Raw genomic sequence first — 20,870 nt, forward strand, 5'->3', positions numbered from 1 at the left:
CCAATGGGACTCACGTCCTGCTTCCTATAAGGATACCAGTCCTACTGGGATTTGTCGTGATTACATCATCATCGCTAACATTGAGTCCTTATAAGTCCAAGGACTCTTCTAAGTACTTCATGTGTTTTCTTTCATTTAGCTTCATAACAATCCAAAGAGAAATATGTTGTTTTTATCTCTATTTCATAGATGAGGAAATTAAGGTATGGAGAGGTTAACCTCACTTGTCCAAGGTTACAGAGTTAGTATATGGAGATAATAAAATAAAATGGTGATAGAATTTGAGCTCAGCTGTCTGGCTTCTTGATCCATGCTGTTACCCTGCAGTTATTAATTTCTTGTATTTATCACTACTTGATCATGCCTTTCAAATGTAAAACTTAGTGCCATACCCAGCATTGATTAGTTTGGGTATCTTGGTCTATTTTATTTTTCTCACATGTGACACTCTGGTGCAGTTCTTTACCACATCATGGAAAAGTATTTAGTTCTGTAAAGACTAAAGCTAATTGTAAATGGTCCATTAGTGAGTGTTTCTGCTTACTTGCTTCCAGATTGATAATTCATTCTTCTTTGACAGTTTCTAGTTAAATAGGATAAATTCTCTCTTTTTGCCTTCAATACCCTTTACCCTTGGGCTTTCCTATTAGTATTCTTCATTTATTTTTTCCTTATAAATTTATTTTACCTTTTGGGCATGTTTCCTTTTGTCCATCTATTCAGGAAGTATTATTGAATTGGTGAGAAAAACATACATAGTTCTTCCCCATAAGGAGCTTATAGACTAGGGAGGGAGCTAATAATATAAAAATAAAGAAAAACACATAAACATAAATGTGTAATTTCAAATAACCTTGTAAAGGTAAATTACAGTGCTGTAACATCCAAATATTTTTTCATGTAATTTATAGGTCCGTGTAGACTCTCAGGAGACTTGGCCTTAGATATCATCAGATGGAAGTGCTATATATATAGCATTTGGTATATACATGAATATATATATTAATAATTGTACATTAATGTATTAATGAATATATATGTTCACTCCGTATATACATGAATCCTCTCTGCCATCTTAGAAAACAGTCACCCAGGTCCAGTGATTGCTAGAGCAGAGGCTTCAAGCCCAAACGTCTACCCTGGCCAGGCCTGGAAGCTGAATGAGGGAAACCAGTTACATGAGTTTAGTTTCATTATGGGATCTTTGTTTATGTACATACTTAGTATATTAAAAACATTAGTTCTTCACTTGAATAATTAAATATGTTCCCTCCTATCTTTATTAGAACAAAATCTTTCTTGGTCTTTTTTAAAAAATAAATATTTAATGGAAACACTCAAATTTCACTTTTTTCCTAACTGCTGTTAGAAATAAAATCAGCAGAATGCCATGCAGCTGACCGTTGGTTTCACTGGCATGGGTGGGGCTACAGCGGACTGGACAGGACCAGCCGACCCAGTGAGGGAGATGCATCTCAGCTCTCTCTCTAGTGGAGAAATGCAGGCCACTGGAGCTAGAGCTGTTTTTCAAGTAGAGACCCAAATAATGAATTTTTATATGAAATTTCTCTATCTTTAAAATGTTGGCAGCTAATTCGGATTAAAGAAAACCAAACAAAATTGTGGGACAAAGTAATCCTTCCTTTGTGCTAGGTACTGACTATACAGGCTGCCAGTATATAAGCATATAGATATACTGTTAGATATAATTGTCGAGTTCTTTTATATGCTTTAAACATTTTTTTTAACTTTGGCATAGATATGAGAGTTGAAGTCAAGATTGTTTTTAATTGAAAAATTTCCTCAGGTTAATTTTGAATCAGCAGAATTCCAAACATAGCACTGCTTTGTTTTTCCAAAACCTAGCCCCTGGCTTAGCAATGGGAGTTTTCATTTTAAAATGCAGAAGTGCATAAAAGTTATAGCTGCTAATGATTTTTATGGGGAATTATAATCTACAAAAATAGGGAAGTGTGTATTTTGTTTTACTTGGGAACTACTAAAAGATTCTTAATGTGTATGTTTTCTTTCTTGCTAACTACTGAATCACATTTTGTTGAAGTGCTCTCTAAACTGATGTCTTAAAGCACTGTCAACACTGTCACTGTGGTGTCTGGATATGATATTAAGAACAAGTGCAGAAATTTGACAATCTCTGGCTTGTTGGAGACTTGTTTGGAAAGTAAATTATATGTGATTCCCGTGTGATGGCTGAGGCTAAGTGTCTGACAGCAGGCCAACAAGTTAATGATGTGTTAGAAGGCGCTCTGCACTAGCAATCAGGAGTGTGTTGTACCCTGCTTTGTGTAGCCTTGAGAATTTGTATATTTTAATTAAGATGAAAGCTTTGAGTTATATTTTTTTAACTCTAAAATTCTAGGATGCGAAGTCTTAGCGTGGAGTTTCTGATTGTTCTAATGCAGGGACTTCCTCTCCCTGAATCTTACATTTACATATTGGCTGTCGCTATCTCTCGTGCATCTGTCAGGAAACACGTGAACAAAGTGTGGAGGGGGAGAACGCACAGGGAGGAGAGGAATTGGTGACTGTGTTTTGTTCAATTTAATAAAAATTACTAAATGTCCGTAACATGCAGGCCCACAGCTGGTACTGCTGTATCTTTACCTTGATGACAGCAAACATGATCTGTTGTTTGTTGTTACTTCAATTTGCTTTTTATTCTCATTATTGGGGAATGCTGAACTATATATTGGAAGTCAGGGCCAAAAATCTCTTTGCCTTTCATTTGAAACATTTTTCATAATTCTTGGGCAGCAAGAATTTAATCTGTATGTATGTTTTGCAGTTTACTCCTCAATGCAAATTAACCTCATATTTGTTTTTAGCTATTATATTGTTTATAATAGTGTTTTATTCAGTATACTTTTCAAATGGAGCTTGCCTTTAGAAAATAGTTATGAGATATAACCATTTTGAGACGGTTGAAATAATAGAGGAGTTGAACAAAAGTCTTTAAAGTTTTAACGGAGAAGTCAATATACTTGAAATTAATTACATGATATATTTATATCTTTCATCAAATGCCCGTCCTTTTTCTTTAATAACTGCTTGCTTAAGAAGTGAAAACAGTCCATGTACCACCAAATTACAGTGTTTCTATTTTGCACTTTGAATCATTTCATTCTTTAGTTGTAGAACTCTAGAAAATAAAGAAGGAAATGGCCGATGAAATAGATGATGCAGCTGAGAATATGAATGATGCATGTTAAATGTGAAGGTTCAGCAAGCTTGGCCTAATTCCTAAGTTCTTTTCTATTCAACAATATATTAAGATGAATAAAAACAGTAGTTAAACTCTGAAAAGCCACTTGGATTTTCGTAATAAACGCTATCTTTCCAAAATTCATGCAGGAAAAAACCCCATAAAATGTCAGATGAAGGATATATAAAGATTGCTGGGATATTGTATTTAGTATGTTTTATCTCATGTTTTACAGCTCAACATGAACTCTGCTCCTACATTTATGCATTTTCCTCCAAAAGGCAGACCCAAGAGAGCTGATACTTTTGACCTTCAAAGAATTGGATTTGCAGCTGAGCAACTAGCAAAGTGGATTGCTGACAGAACGGATGTTCATGTATGTTCTTATTCCCTACCAGTTTTAATAATAGGTTAATTAGCGTGGTTTGGTAGACCATTGTAATAAGGCCACAGGATTTTTTTTTTTTTCAGTTTCTCTATGGAACATTTCTCCTTGCTTCAAGAAAACTGCATCTGATAGCTGTAAGTTAAACTTTGAGTTAGGTGAATTTAAATGGTTTTTAAAATAATGGTTCTTAAAATATCAGGGAACCATTAATACGTAAGTTAGGCACAAAGTAATTTCACAGGCTAAAAAATATACTGACTGTTGCTCAGCGGTCTTAGTAATCAAAGAAATTCTAATTAAAAAGCCAGTTGTATAATTTTTATCTCTCCTTTGAGCAAATAAAAATGGGATAATACCCACTTTTTCATGAGCCATGTGAGAAAATGCCACTGACATATACTGTGCTTGGGACCATAAATTGGTGTAACTATTCTAATGGTACGTGTCATGTCTTTATTTTATGGAATTTAACTTAATAACTCCACTTGTAGGAACTTAACTTAAGGATATAATCAGGAATGATTTAAATTCTTAACCATAGGAAGAAAATTTTAAACGTTCATTTTAATGGAAAAAATCGTAAAGAAATCAAATGTGTAAAAATAAGAGACTGATTAAATGTGCCAGAGTCTAGACAGTGGTTTGCAAGAATATTTGATGTAGAAAGAAGCTTAAGGTATAACAAGTGAAAAAGTAGGTTAGAAAAATAGTATTTATAGTATGACTCAGAAAAGCATAAGTATGAGTGTAGATGTATAGACAGTTTATTCAGCAAGTAAATGAACAAAAATGTTGATGATAGTTCATGTCTGTGTGGAGCGCTTAATGTCACCAGAATGTTCTGCAGTGAACAATTATAACCAGCTATTTTAAAATTATATTTACCTTAGAAGTAATACAGAAACATTGATTTTTACCATAAGGTGTAAACACATTTATTCTCAGTTGAGAAAGACGTCTCTCATATTATACTACCATCATTGTAAATAAAATAATATAGGTATTAATGATATTTCAGTGGCTAAACTTACTTCCTAACTCATCATTTTTTTGGAAATGTTTTGGCAGATACTCAGCTCTACAGTGTATCATTTATTTGGTACAAAATATCAAAGGTAATATGGAAAAGTACTATTAATTCTTTATAAGAAATACTAAATTTTAATCAGAAATGATTCTAACCTATATCATACTTACACATTGTTAGTAGATATATATATTTTTTTACAAATGTGGATCTATTTGTAAATAATTTCAAATTAAAAAGTTCCACAAATGAAAATAGTATAAATAGTTTCAGTGTATACCCTTTATCAGGATTCACATAGTGTTGACTTTTTACAGCTTTTGCTTTGCCATTCTCATTCTCTTACCTCTCCCCCATGCTGTCTCTCCACACACACCCACACACAGTCTTTTTCTGAACCATTTTAAGGTGCATTGCATTTCCTAAGAAATACATGAAGATGGTACGGTTATCACCTTCACAGATTTACATTGGTATAATATTTCTATTTGAGCTATGGTACATATTCTAGCTTTGTCAGTTGACCTAATACTATCCTTTAATAATATTTTCCCACCTTCAGTACAAGATCCAGTCTAGAGTTAGGTATTACACTTACTTGTCCTTTAGCCTTGCTTAACCTGGAACACCTGGAACATTTCCATAACTTATCTTTGTCTTTTAAAAACATTGACATCTTGAAGAATATAATCCTCTCCCACTTTTTGAACTGAATGATCCTCATTTGATTTGCCTGATGTTTGTTTTTGACTGGATTCTGCTAATGCATTCTTGACCACAATACCACAGAGGTCATGTTTTGTTCTAACTACATGTATATAGCCCATGATGCCCTCTGTCCCTCATTGGTGATGTTAATTTTGAACATCTTATCAAGGTGTCTTTCATTTCTCCATTATATAATTACTATTCTTCCCCCCCCCTTTCTAATTAGTAAGCTATCTATGTGGAGACACCTTAAGATCATGCAAATATCCTACTCCTCATCAAAATTTTGTCAATATTTAGCATCCATTGATGATCCTTGCCTGATCCAGATTTTATCATGATGGTTGCAAAATGATGGTGTTCCATTTCTAGCACTTTGTCCATATTTCTAGTTGGCTCATAGCGTTCTACTGTAAGCAAGAGTCCTCCCCTCTTTATCACTTACTCATTGGTACAGACTCATGAATTGCTTTTTTTTTTCCTCCAGTGGTTTGTAAGTTATTACTGTGCTTAAATGTTTTGGTGCCAGAATTGTTCTAGATTTGACTAGTGGGTGTCCCTTCATGCCAGCTTCCCTGTCCTTGTAACATGTCTCCATCATTTTCTTTTAAACACTTTCTTACTTTCTGACATAATATGTTTCAGGATCATCTTGTATCTACACATCTAGTCTACCCAGTGCTCAGTTAGCCATCTCTCCTAGAAGCCTTGGTTTCCTCTCATGGGGAATGTTATTGGAACCAAGATCTGTGAAATCGTGTTTATGATTTTCATACAGCTACTTTAAAAAAAATAGTCTCTGTGCTTTGATAGGCACCATCAAAAACTGAAAAGACAACCCAAGAATGGGAGAAGTGTTTGCAAATCATTTTTCTTATGAGGGACTTATATCATATCTAGTATATATGTAGGACTCTTAAAACTGATAAAAAGACCACCCAATTAAAAAGTGGGCAAAGGATGTGAATAGACATTTCTTCAAGGAAAGTATACAGGTGGCCAATAAGTACAAAAATGATGCTCAACATCATTAGTTATCAGCAAAATGCAAATCAAACCCACAGTGAGATACCACTTCACACCCACTAGGGTGGCTAGAATCAAGAAATGAGGTCATAAGCATTGGCAAGTAAGTGGAGAAATAGGAACCCACATACACCACTGGTGGGAATGCAAAATCGTGCAGCCACTTTGGTAAACAGTTTGACAATTCCTCAAACCATTAAACATAGAGTTTCTCTGTGACCCAGAAATCCCACTCCTAGGTATCTACCTGAGAGAAATGAAAACATACACCTACACAAGAACGTGTACAAGAATGTTTATAGCAGCATTATTCATAATAGCCACAAGGTGGAAACAACCCAAATACCCATCAACTGCTTAACTGATTAATGGATAAACAGAATGTGATATCCATACAATGGAATATTCAGCCATAAAAAGGAATGAAGCAGTGGCGCATTTTCCAACAAGGATGAGCCTTGAAAAGATGACGCTAAGTGAAAGAAGCCAGTTACAAAAGACTACATATTATATGAAATTCCAGAACAGGGAAATGTGTAGAGACAGACAGTAGATTTATTAGTGGTTGCTTAAGGTTGGAGGGTGAGAGGAGTAAGGGAGTGAATGCTAAAGGGTATGGGATTTCCTTTTGAAGTGATTCAAATGTTCTGATACTGACTGTGGTGATGGTTGCACATATCTGTGAATATGCTAAAAAAAAAAAATTGGATCGTGCACTTTCAAAGGGTGGATTGTATGGTATATGGATTATAGCTCAATAAAGCTATTTAAAAAAACCTTTTAAAAAGTTCCAATTTGAAATAATACAAGTATTACACCCCCCGTCTCACCTCTACTTTTTACCAGATGATCCCATGTTCCATGGGTGAACCAGAACAGCTCTGGGATGAATATAAGTAGGTTTTGCATATATTTAACTGTATTCACCTAAAAGCACCTGAAGAGCAAGTCGTGTTACATAGCCATGATGTTTTAAGGCATGTATTTTTTGACTCATAAACAGCAAAAGGAATGTTATTCCCAGGTACGAAAAGTAAGGTGACACCTTGCTGAATTATTTGTGTTAAAGACTAGAAGGACCAGAATATGGTCCAGCGAAAAAGATTAATACTTTCCTTTAACTTTAAAAACTTTCATTGTATTCTTGCAGATTCGTGTCTTCAGACCACCCAACTACTCTGGCACCATTGCTTTGGCCTTGTTAGTGTCACTTGTGGGTGGTTTGCTCTATTTAAGAAGGAACAACTTGGAGTTCATCTATAACAAGACTGGTTGGGCCATGGTATCTCTGGTATGTTAACACATTTACCCTATTTCTTTGTGTAATGGTGTAAGTTGTATAATATTAACAAAATGAGCCAGATTATTATTACTATAATGGAAATCAAGTCTGGATGAGAGGAATTAGCTCTTTAGGACTTAAGGTGATATAATTTAAGTTCAGTGTTAGTCTAGACTGTGCTATCTCCCTTCTACTTTTCACTATTAAAATGTAATGTCTTTCCATGTGTACTTGGTATATTACAAGTGCTAAATGAATGTATGTTGAATACATTTAGAAATATACTAAGAATTAGTAGTTTGGAGACTCTTACAAACTGAAGCAGTTGGAAATGTACTCATTCAGTTGTTTTTTTCCAGCAACTCTTTTCTTGTGTCTCTACTATGTGCCTGATGTTTATTAGGTACTGGAGGTATAAAGGTAAGACGTAGACCCTACCTGTACGTAATTCATCGTGGGGATACAAACTAATCAGAAGACAAATACAGTGTAATGTTACTCATGCTGTGATGGAGGTAAGCACAAAGTATCATAGGAAGGTCATAGGAAGGTCACCTAATCTTGAGTGATGAAGGTCATGACAGGCTTCCTAGAGTGTGTGACATCATTTATGTTTTAGAATGATCACTTTGGTAGCAGTGGGCAATCAATTGAAGGGTAAGTCTGGGATCAGGAAACTTGGTTAGGATACTATTAGGAGAATCCAGGTGAACATGATCCTATTTCAGTTGGTACTAAAAGGATTTTTCTTCCCTTTATGATTGTGCTAAATTAAAAAAAAATAATTAGCTAATAAAATGGAAATGTAAACAGTATATAAATAAAATATATTCAGTGATATATCTGATACTTAATAGTTATACTAATTTAAAATATTGGTGTAAAATAATATAAATGGTAGCATAATATCTATATTATGCAAATAGACTTAAATTCTTACTAGAAAATGGAGCTTTCCTAATTATAGTGGGTTAATATTTTTCTCTTTGCTTTTTATAGTTTAAAGACATATGACTGTTTAAAGCAAAATATGACACTGCATTGATGGATTGGTGGGTTTGTTGTGTGTGTGTGCATGACAATAGCATGTTAAAGGATAAATTGAGCTATGTTGTTGAAAAGTGCCTATATTTTACCCGATGTGGTTCAATATCAACTTTACATTGATTAGGGTGAGTTTAAGATACATACTGTAATCCTCAGAGGAACAATTGAAAACATAATACAAAGAGATTAGCTGGAAAGCTAAGATAGTGATTAAAACGGAATACTAAAAATATGTATGTATAATTAACACAAAGGAGGAATGAAAGGAGGAACAGAGGAGTAAAACACAAGAAACCCAGTACAATTTAAAAAATGACCTAAATACTATCATATCAGTCATATCATATCAATATACTTATGTACTTTAAATATAAACAGATTTAGTACCTTGATCAAAGGACAGAAATTGTCAGTTTGGATCAAAATGCAATAGCAGACTATGTGCTATCACATAGAATATGTAAAGGATTATTGCTACTCAGTTATAAGACAGAAATCATGGTTTTAAAAAATGACACTCTGTTTATAGGTAAGATGGCATTATGCATATGCCAACCTTTTTCTCCTGGTGATATAACTATAAAACCTGGAGAGAATGCAAGGCTCAAGTATTTGATGTTTTTAAAAAGTGTCAGCAGGTAGATCAGGTAAGAACATCAGCTTTCAAAATGACATCTAATTAGAAGATGTTGAGGGTTGATAATTTTTTGTTTACTCTTTTGGTTTTTCTTGACTTAAACTCAGTTCAGCTTGAAAGTTGAAAGTGAGCCATGTGGAGCAAAGATATCTAGAAGATATCTCTGGTTCTGGCTCAAGGAGCAGTAAAGGGAATCTATAAAGCTCATCAACAAAATGAAAAGATTTTGGTGTCATATTCAAAACATTGCTGTGAAGACTAATGTCAAGGAGCTTTTTCCCTGTATTCTAGGAGTTTTACAGTTTCAGGTCTTATATTTAAATCTTTAATCCATTCTGAGTTGATTTTTGTGAGTGCTATAAGATAGGAAGTAGTTATTCACATTATTTTGTATGTGAATATCCACTTTTCCCAGAACTGTTTATTGAAGGGACTGTCCTTTCCCTGATGTATAGTCTTTGTTTTCTTGTCAAATATTTCTTGATGGCATATGCATTGGTTATTTGTGAGCTCTCAGTTCTATTCCATTGGTTTATGTGATCTTTATGGCAGTACCATTCTGTTTTGATTACTGTAGCTATGTTATATAGTTTGATTTCAGGAAATGTGATGCTTCCAGCTTTGGTTTTTTTTTTCCTCAGAATTGCTTTGGCTATCTGGGATCATTTTGTGGTTTGTATTGTTTTTTCTATTTCTGTAAAAAATGCCATTGGAATTTTGATAGTGATTGCATTGAATCTGTAGATGGCTTTGGGTAGTGTGGACATATTAACAATATTAATTCTTCCAATCTAGGTAGTTGGATATCTATAGTTGGACACAAGATACTTCCCATTTGTTTTAATTTCTTTCATGAATGTCATGTACAGATCTTTCACCTCCTTAATAAAATGCTTAGGAATGAATTTAACTGTTTTTGATGCTGTTGTAAATGGGATTGTTTTATTTCTTTTTCGGATAATTTATTATTAGTGTAGAAATGCAACTGAGTTCTGTATGCTGATTTTGTGTTTTGTTTTTATTTATTTTTGGCTGTGTTGGGTCTTATGTTGCTGCATGTGGGCTTTCTTCGCTAATCTTCGTTGTGCGGGCTTCTCATTGCAGTGGCTTCTCTTTGTTGTGGAGCGTGGGCTCTAGGCGCGTGGGCTTCAGTAGTCGTGGCACACAGGCCCAGCAGTGGCACAGGGGCTTAGTTGCTCCATGGCATGTGGGATCTCCCTGGACTAGGGCTCAAACCCGTGTCCCCTGCATTGGCAGGCAGATTCTTAACCACTGCGCCACCAGGGAAGTCCTTGGAAGTCCTTGTATGTTGATTTTGAATCCTGCAACTTTAGTGAAGAAATCAGTGATTAGTTCGAACCCTTTTTAGGTGGAGTCTTTAGGACACTCTGTATATAAAATCATATCATCTGCAAACAGACAGTTTCACTTCTTTTCTGATTTGAATATCCACTATTTCTTTTTCTTGCCTAATTGCTCTAGATAGGACTTCAGTACTATGTTGAATAAGATTGATGATAGGACACCCTTTCTTGCTCCTGATCTTAGAGGACATGATGTTAGTTGGGAGCTTATTGTATCTGGCTTTTATCATGTTGTTGTACATTCTTTCTATACCCAATTTATTGAGTTTTTATCATGAAAGGATGTGCAATTTTGTCAAGTGCTTTTTCTATATCAACATTAATGATCATGTGATTTTTATTCTTCATTTTGTTAATTGATATATCTCATTGATTGATTTGCAGATGTTGAATTGTCTTTACATCCCAGGGATAAATCCTACTTGTTAATGGTGTATGATTCTTTTAATGTGCTGTTGAATTTGGTTTACTGTATTTTGTTGAGAATTTTTCATGTATATTCAGCAGGGATATTGATCTGTAGTTTTATCTTTTCATATCGGTGTAATGCTGGCCTCATACAATGAGTTTGGGAGTGTTCCCTCTTTAATTTTTTGGAAGACTTTGATAAGGATTGGTATTAATTCTTCTTTAAATATGTGGTAGTATTTGCCAGGGAAACCATCTGGTCTTGGGCTTTTCTTTGGTAGGAGGTCATTAATTACTGATTCAATCTCCTTACTTGTTATAAGTCTGTTCAAATTTTCTATTTCTTCACGATTCAGTCGATAGGTTTGTGTTTCAAGGGTTTATCTGTTTCTTCTAGGTTATCCAATTTGTTGGCATACAGTTGTTCACGGTAGTCTCTTATAATCCTTTGTATTTCTGTAGTATGAGTTTAATGTCTCCTCTTTCATTTTTTTCATTTACCTTGTCACTTGCAATCATTTTTTCCTTCACGTCTATTTTGTTTGATGAATGTATAGCTACTCTATTTTTTATTTTTTTTGGTTTCCACTTGTGTGAAATATCTTTTTTGGTTTCCACTTGTGTGAAATATCTTTTCCCATCCCTTTTTTTGAAATTATTTGTCTCCTTGAAGCTGAAGTGAGTTTCTTGAGGGCAGCATATAGTTATGTCTTCCTTTTTTATCCAGTCATTCACTCTATGCCTTTTGTTTGGATAAATTAATCCATTTATATTTAAAGTAACTTTTTAAATTAATGAATTTATTTATTTTTGGCTGTGTTGCGTCTTCGTTTCTGTGCGAGGGCTTTCTCTAGTTGCGGCAAACGGGGGCCACTCTTCATCACGGTGTGCGGGCCTTTCACTGTCGTGGCCTCTCTTGTTGCGGAGCACAGGCTCAGTAGTTGTGGCTCATGGGCGTAGTTGCTCCGTGGCATGTGGGATCTTCCCAGACCAGGGCTCGAACCCATGTCCCCTGCATTGGCAGGCAGATTCTCAACCACTGTGCCACCAGGGAAGCCCCTTAAAGTAACTTTTGATAGGTAAGGACTTACTAATGTTATCTTATTAATTGTTTTCTGGCTGTTTTGTAGTTCCCTTGTTTCTTTCTTCTTCTCTTGTTATCTTCGTTTATTAATTGATGATTTTTTGTAGTGGTATGCTTTGATTCACTTCTTTTCTTTTGTGCATCTGCTGTAGTTTTTCTTAGTGGTTACCATGAGGCTTTACATAAAACATCTTATAATAGTCTCTTTTACCTTGATAACTTAACTTTGTATACAAAAACTACCTTTTATTCTCCCGACACACATTTTGTTTTTGATGTCACAATTTTACTTTTTTATAGCTGTTGTTTTTATTTAATTTTTGTTCTAGATTTAAGTCATTAACATAGTACCATGTTACAGTTTTAGAGTATTCTGAATTTGACTGTATACTTGCCTTTACCAGTGTGTTTAGCATGAAGAATGTTTTTCAGTATTTCTTGTAAGGCAAATCGATTGGTGATGAACTTCTTACCTTTTGTTTGTCTGGGAAAGTGTTTATCTATCCTTCATCTCTGAAGGACAACTTTGCCAGGTAAAGTTTTCTTAGTTGGCATTTTTTTTTTTCTTGTAGCATTTTTAATGCTTCATTCCACTCTCTCCTGGCTTGCAAGGTTTCTGCTGAGAAATACACTGATAGCCTTAAGGGATTTTCCTTGTATATGAGGGATTTTTTTTTTTTTTTTCTTTTGCTGCTTTTAAAGTTCTCTCTTTGTCTTTGATTTTAGACAGTTTTACTATAGTGTATCTTGGAGGAGATGATTTAGGCTGGGAGAACAGTATTTTGCAAAGTGGAGAAAATAAATTAGGGCAAGATTGTTCACGTTTGTCTTTCGCAAATATGCTTAGAGAGTAGTTTTGAAAATAACAAGTCTACTTTTTAGTAACTTTACTGCTGTTAAAAACTATCTTTTTTCCCTCAATTTTAATTACATCAGGAAGGGACATTCCCTAGGGATAACGTCTAATAAGCAAAGCAGTCCTTTGACTTTTTCCTATGTTTATAAAGACCTTTATGTAAATATATATATACATATTTTTAAACTAAAACTTTAAAAAAATGCATTGTTCAGTGACAGTTGTATTTGTTTCCTAATTGTGAAAATGCAGATTTAATTCTGTTTTGGGGGTTCTTTTCATCAGCCATTATTTCTTAAACTTTCTGCCCCTTTCTTCTTTTCTCCTGGGACTCCAGTAATGCACAGATAGTTCCGTTTAGAGATATCCCATAGTTTATGTAGATTTTTGTCACTCTTTTCTATTCTTTTCTCTGTTCCCCCTGACTGGATAATTTCAAGTGATCTCTACTTTACAGCTTCTTTCTTCCAGTTGATCCAATCTGAGGTTGATATTCTCTATGGCATTTTTCATTTTATTTGTAATATTCTTCAGCTCCCAAATTTCTATTTGGCTCTTTTTTATGATTCCTATCTCTCTGTTAAACTTCTCATTTTGTATTATTTTCCTGATTTTATGGACTTATCTTTGTGTGTTTTCTTGTAGCTCATTGGCTGAGCTTCCTTAAAACAACTATTTTGAATTCTTTATTAGTTGGTCACTGGAAAATTGTTTTCCTTTGATGGTGTCATGTCCCTTGAAATTGAAGTCTTGCATTACTTTCTTCATATTTGAAGAAGTGTACCTCCTCCAAAATTAGGTGGCTTTGGGAGAGAAATTCCTTTCTTCAGTCATGTTAGGGACCCTGAGGCTTTCTCAAATCTTTTCTGTGGATAAGCCTGTTCCACACTTCTTGTTCCCTCTTGTGGGCATACTCAAGATTGTATCCTTTCTCTCAATCTTGTAAAGCTAGGTTGGGGGCTGATAGCCTCCCATTTGCTCACTTTCCCTAGGGTGGTGCTGAATGCTCTAGTTTGTGTCCTTTCTCCTAGTCCTGCAGAGTTGACTGGCTTTCTGCATGTGCCAGTAGTTGTGGCAAAGGCTTACTTTCACCACCTTCAAGGTGTGCCATGGTATATGGCAAATCCTGCTTATGAACATAGAAGCAAAAAGTTTTTTGAAAATGTGTTACCAACCAAATTTAGCTAATTCATGATGAATTAAGAAAGTGAACTTTCTTAATTAGGTTAAGGGTATCTTAAAATCTCTAGCAAATATCTTAGTAGTGATAATTTAAAATGATGCCTACAATCACCTGCTTTTCATCATTTTCTGTTCTTATACTTTGACTAAGACCACTAGTAAAAAGAAATACAGGGAACAAAAAAGTGTAAAAAAAAAAGAGATTTACTTAAGATATGATTTGCCTATGATATGACTGTCCATATGGAAATTTCATCACAATTTATGGAGAACCAATAATGAAATTAATACTAGAGTTGAACAGTTTTCTGAATTCACAGTCAGTCTCCAAAAATCATTAGCAAACAATTTCGATAGATAATTGAAAATATAGTCTCTTTCCCAGTAGGAAGAAGAAAAGTAATGGTACTTAAAAGTAACAAAAGATGTATAAAATATTTGTAAACAGTATCAAAAATGAAACGGTTTAATATATATGCATACAACTGCTAAGTGTCAGTTTGTTCCTTTTGCCTTCTTGCAATAGCCCTTCATCCTTCCATTTTTCTTTTCAACCAAGAATTAGTGGTGTTTATGACTGACTTGGATGTGATAGGATAGACTAATAAGCAGCCCGAGCAAATCACCTTAAAGCACCCATTATCTGTAATAATAGCTAGAGTCTAGAAATTCACAGAGAACCTCTATGGCTTTGTGGTAGATAGAGAAGTACGAATTTGAAGTTTGGATTTTTTAGAGTAAGGAAGATAAGAGTTTTCAAGGAAAGTTTCTTAATATTTTCTCACTTTTTGATAATTGAGTTAGAAGAGATTAATTAGTTTATACTCTATTTAGTATAATTGGATACTGTGGATGATCTCAGTCACTGTAGTCATTAAGTTTGAAAGCGTTTTGCTCAGGTTGCTTCATTCAGTAAAGCTACCCAGTTTCTTGGTAAAAATTTTCTTGGTAAAAATACAGCACTTCTTTCAAAGTGTTGTTGGAAAGTTAAAACTCCTTTAGTATTTCAACATTAATATACCAAATTTTGTCACTGTTTCAGTCTACTAAAAAACTGTCTACTTAAGATGTAATCCTGTGGCTGAAGTGGACTCAGATGACATTAGCATGCCTTTATTATTCTCTCTCCTTGAGAAGAGCCCCAGAATTATTGTTGAAAGTTAGTAATAACAGGCATTACCATTTACTGCATCTCTCCTTTCTTTTGGGGTATGTTTTATATGCTTATTCCTTACAATAACTATGAAAGGGAATTTGTATTATCCTCATTTTACAAACAAGGAAACTAAGATTCAGTAAACTCAATTTGCAGAAGCTCACACAGCTAGAAAATGGTTAACTGGGATTTGATTCTGTGTGTGTGTCTGACTTCAAGTTCTGTATTCTTTTCACAGTGCTGGGTTCTCTAAATCTGGGCACATGTCTTGTATGTCGGATGTGAGCCATAGGACTGTAAATAAATGCCTAAGAACATTTATGTGATGCATAAATGTTAGTACTTCAACAATCAATTTTCTTGCACCGTGCTACATCATGCAGATTTGTTTTTCTTCTTTCAATCCTTGAAAGCTAATGAGCTTGGCATAACAGAAGATATTCTTCTAACATTCACAAACACATACTTGAGAAGGAAATCTTGGCAGGTATATATCTGCTCCCCAGTGGCAGCCTTTCAGATGTCAGTAACAGGACGCAGAGAACAGACATGTTTTCAAACAATACATTTGAAAACTACTCTGAATATAAAATGTTGAATTATACAGATTTGTGGGGGTTTTTTCTTATCTGCTGATGGCTTATGAAACTATTCAAGTCACTTAAACAATGAGGTCAGATAAATAATTTGAATCTCCTTTACCATTTTCTGTCTGATAGTCACCATTACCACCCCAAACTTGATTTTTGTTTATAAAGAAAAACTTTTTAAGTGAAAAACTGGATTTGTTCAATTCCAGTCTTTTTAAAATCCTATTCTTGGGATATCCTTACAAAGTTAAGAGGCTATCCAAAATGCTGAACCATTTATTCAGATTCTTAAACATTTGTCTATTAAAAGCAACCAATATCCCATTTTCCTTTGGAAATGAGAATATAATTTAACATAATTTTTGGCAAAGCCTTGTCATCTGATTTGTAGAAACTCTGATGAAAGCCTTGGATTGCACAGTAAAATGAAAGCTCCTAAAATAAAAATAGTAATGAACTATACAACAGCAGACCACTTCTGTAATGAAAAAATTTATCTGCAAAAGGAAGATAACGAGAAACACAATTCGGTAGAGAATTTCTAGCCACATGCTCACTTCTTAGTAAAGAACAAGTCTGCCTACAATTAGCAGTTGTGTCTTACCACTGAACCTGTGCAGAAGTACTTCTGAGATTACTTAGTGTTATGAGTCCTTAGTTCTGAGTAGACTGTATTCTATGGCTGGTAATTTTTTTTTTCATTATCATATTCATATTATTGTTTATGACTCATGGGATTAAGAATGAAGTGTATACTGGGGAGAGGAGGCTATTCATAGTGCTTTAGGGTGTAGGCTAGAGACAAAGCTTGCAATTTCCTGGCATAGGGGAGGTAACATATGCAAATGTTGAAACAAACATACATAGATATTAGAGCTTCCTGGTTTTGAGTTTAAAAAAAAAAATAGGTAAAGGAGTATTCGTAAGTGCTTCCTAAGGGGAAAAGTGCTTGTTAACTGCTATTTAATAGGTACTGATGATTGTTTATGGAGCTGAAGATACCTTGGTTCTGTTTTGGTTTCACTTGGCTTTCCAAACTTCCACCACCCCCTAAAGATGGAGGATGATGGAAAATAAGTATACACAGTACCTGCTTCATGGTGAGTTTAAAGCAGAATGGTTGAGTAAAGTATTTAACTACACCAGTACATAACTTCAGGGAGTGTAGGATAGCTATATAGTTTATGGTCTTCAGGAAGAAATGCTGACTAGGAATATCAAAATGAGTTAAAATGTTATGTTTTGTAGCCCTTAAATGCAGAGCTTCATGGAAGGCTAATGCTCTTCAGAGATGGCTGGCGTTTCAAACCAGAAATATGAGTGTGAGGAGTAGTTACATTCATTAAAAACATAAAAGAGAAACATCCTAAGAATCTGCGAGTAAAACCATGAAAGATAAAGCATCATTTAAAAGGTCTAATAACCCAAACCTTATTATTACAGTAAATCTCAGTAGGATAGAAGCTGTTTTCTGCCTTTTAACAAGGATGCTCTGCATTATAGGATGATTCACATACCTTAATGTTTCTTCTGTCTCAAAGAAATTATATCAGTTTAATTATGTTAGTTTTATGAAAAACTTAAAAGCTCAAGATGAATATATATTATTACACAATTTTCACAATTCCTGAAAGGTTCTTTGGTGTCTATACATTATGGTGTATCATCAGTAGAAATGTATTTTTTTGTGACTGCTCTGACTTCAAATAATAGAGTGGAATAAGCCCTTTTTTCTTTCAGATTTTTCTTGAATAAAATTATGTACTATGTAATATCATATAGGTATGATCTGTGTGGCATATTATTTTGTTCTCTTTCCAAGTTAATTGCTGATAATATTTTTTTCCAGTGAAGTAACTGTTTGAATAAACAGTTTTTCCCATCAGGCAATTGAATCATTTGCCCATTTGAAGATAGGTATGTCCGTTTAGACATAGGTAATTTCTGTGTATTTTTGTTAATAAATCTAGCACTTAATTTTCTTTAAGGAGGATAGGTAATGTTCTCAAATAAACTCGAAGAACATTTTAAAATTACTCATAGATAGATGGACCTGCCTTTCTTCTTTTTGCATTTGAATGTGGTTGTCTGAGTTTTTTGCTTATTATAAAGTCACAAGTAAGCCTCAATGTGAAGATCCAGTACATGGAGTGACCACCTAACTTCTATACTCCATTTATCATAAGATTTCTCAATAGCGGGAACATACCTCAACATAATAAAGGCCCTACATGACAAGCCCACAGCTGACATGGTACTTGGTGATGAAAAGCTGAATGCTTTTCCTCTAAGATCAGGAAGAAAGCAAGGATGTCCACTCCACCACTTTTATTTGACATATTCAAAGTCCTAGTTAGAGCAATTAAGCAAGAAAAAGACATCCAAATCAGAAAGGAAGAAGTAAAACCATCACTATTTTCAGATAACATAATACTGTATGTAGAAAACCCTAAAGACTCCACCAAAAAACTACTAGAATTAGTAAATGAATTCAGTAAAGTTGCAGGCTAAAAAAAATCAATATATAGAACTATGTGGCATTTCCATATACTAATATCAAACTATCAAATTAAAAAACCAATTCCATTTACAATTCATCAATAAAATACCTAGGAATAAGTTTAACCAAGGAGTTGAGAGACCTGTACACCAAAAACTATTAAGATATTGATGAAAGAAATTGAAGATGATACAAATAAATGGAAAGTTGTACCATGCTCATGGATTGGAAGAATTAGTATTGTTAACATTAACTACCAAATATTATACTACCCAAAGCAATGTACAAATTCAGTGCTGTCCCTATCAAAATTCCAATGGCATTTTTCACAGAAATAGAAGAAATCCTAAAGTTTTATGGATCCATAAAAGACCCTGAATAGCAAAATCAATCTTAAAAACAAAGTTGGAGGCATCATGCTCCCCGATTTCAAAGTTTATTACAAAGCTGTAGTAATCAAAATATAATGGTCTTGGAATAAAAATGGACACACAGATCAATGGAACAGAATAGAGAGCCCTGAAATAAACACACACATATGTGGTCAATTAATTTATGACAAAGTAGCCAAGAATATACATTGGGGAAGGACAGTCTCTTCAATAAATGGTATTGGGAAAACTGGACAGCCACATGCAAAGGAGTAAAACTTGACCCCTACCCTTACCCCATACACAGAAAGTAACTCAAAATGGATAAAAGAGTTGAATGTAAGACCTGAAACGATAAAACTCCCAGGAGAAAACTCAGGTGGTAAGCTCTTTGATGTTGTTCCTGGTGATAATATTTTGTATTTGACAGTTCTTTGACGTTTTTCTTCGTGATAATTTTTTGTATTTGACATCAAAAACCAAGGCAAAACAAGCAAAAATAAACAAGTGGGACTACATCAAACTAAAAAGCTTCTGCATAGCAAAGGTCGACAAAATGAAAAGGCAACCTGAATGGAAGAAACTACTTGCAAATCATGTATTTGATAAGGGGTTAATATCCAGGATATATAAAGAACTCATACAACTCAGTAGTAAAAACAAGTCAATTAAAAAATAGGCAGAGGATCTGAATAGACATTTTTCTAAAGAGATACAGATGGTGCAGGTACATGTGAAAAGATGCTCAGTATTACTGATCATCAGAGAAATGCAAATAAAAACCACCATGAAATGTCACTTCACACCTGTAAGAATAGCTATTATTAAAATGTCAAGAAATAACAAGTGTTGGAGAAGATGTGGAGAAAAGGGAACCCTCATGCACTATTGGTGAGAATGTAAATTGGTATAGCCACTGTGGAATAGCATATGGAGGTTCCTTAACTACTGTATGATCTAGCAATTCTTCTAGATATTTATCAGAAGATAATAAAAAAAACTAATATATATGTGCCTCCATGTTCATTGCAGCATTATTTACAATAGCCAAGATATGGAAACAATCTAAGTGTCCATCAATGAATGGATAAAGACTGTGGTAAATACAATGAATATTATTCAACCATTAAAAAATTAAATCTTGCCGTTTGTGACAACATAGGTGGACCTTGAAGGCATTATTATATTGGGTTGGCCAGAAAGTTCGTTCGGTTAGTGAATACGTTGTTCAATAAAATTCTTGGTGAAACTGAAAAATGGCCACTTAAAACCGAACGAATTTTTTGGCCAACCCAATACTAAGTGGAAGAAAGACTTACATGTGGAATCTAAGACAAAAACAAAAAAAGCAAAAACCCCCCAAAAACCAACAAAACCAGAGATACAGAGAAGAAGGGGTGTGTAGTTCGAGTAGGTGAAATGGGCAAAGGGTGTCAAAAGGTACAAGCTTCAGTTATAAAGTAAACGACTACTGGGGATGTAATATACAACATGGCAACTATAGTCAGTACTGTACTGCATATTTCAAAGTTGTTAAGAGAGTAGATCTTAAATGTTCTCATCACAAGAAAGATAGTCTATAAATATGTATGATGACATGTTAAACTAGACTTACTGTGGTCATCATTTCCCCATATATACAAATATCAAACCATTATGTTGTACACCTGAAACTAATATAATGTTGTATGTCAGCTATAGCTCAAATAAAATAAAAGGTGAATTGTGAATCTCAGTGTGTTGTGCATCTCAGTGTGAAATGTAAACATTAACACTTTTAGAAGAAAACATAGGTATTTATCTTTATGATTGCTGGATTGGCAAAGATTTCTTGAAACAGACCATAATGGAAGAAATAACTGGTAAACTGAACTGCTGTAAATTAAGAACTTCTGTTTGCCAAAAGATACCATTAAGAAAATGAAAAGGAAGGCAAGTCACAAGCTTGGTAAAGATTATTTGCCATGTGTATACTTATTTATTTTATATATATAAAGAACTTTTAGAAAACAATAAGCAAA

The 20,870-nt window shown here is 34.2% G+C and overlaps 1 protein-coding gene across 8 annotated transcripts in view; it reads left to right on the top strand.

Moving 5' to 3' along the window:
* The window catches only part of TUSC3 (tumor suppressor candidate 3), a 194,153-nt gene that overhangs the window by 87,827 nt on the left and 85,456 nt on the right, over window positions 1-20,870 (top strand). For 7 of the 8 annotated variants that reach the window (XM_057537217.1, XM_057537220.1, XM_057537219.1 and 4 more), the window contains exons 4-6: window positions 3,459-3,599; window positions 3,695-3,745; window positions 7,523-7,663. In XM_057537217.1, the coding sequence (XP_057393200.1) occupies window positions 3,459-3,599; window positions 3,695-3,745; window positions 7,523-7,663 (333 nt within the window). The remainder of the gene's footprint in view (window positions 1-3,458; window positions 3,600-3,694; window positions 3,746-7,522; window positions 7,664-20,870) is intronic. The other variant, XM_028164511.2, reaches the window with a different exon arrangement.

Source organism: Balaenoptera acutorostrata, chromosome 21 (assembly GCF_949987535.1).
Source record: "Balaenoptera acutorostrata chromosome 21, mBalAcu1.1, whole genome shotgun sequence".
Lineage (NCBI taxonomy): Eukaryota > Metazoa > Chordata > Mammalia > Artiodactyla > Balaenopteridae > Balaenoptera > Balaenoptera acutorostrata.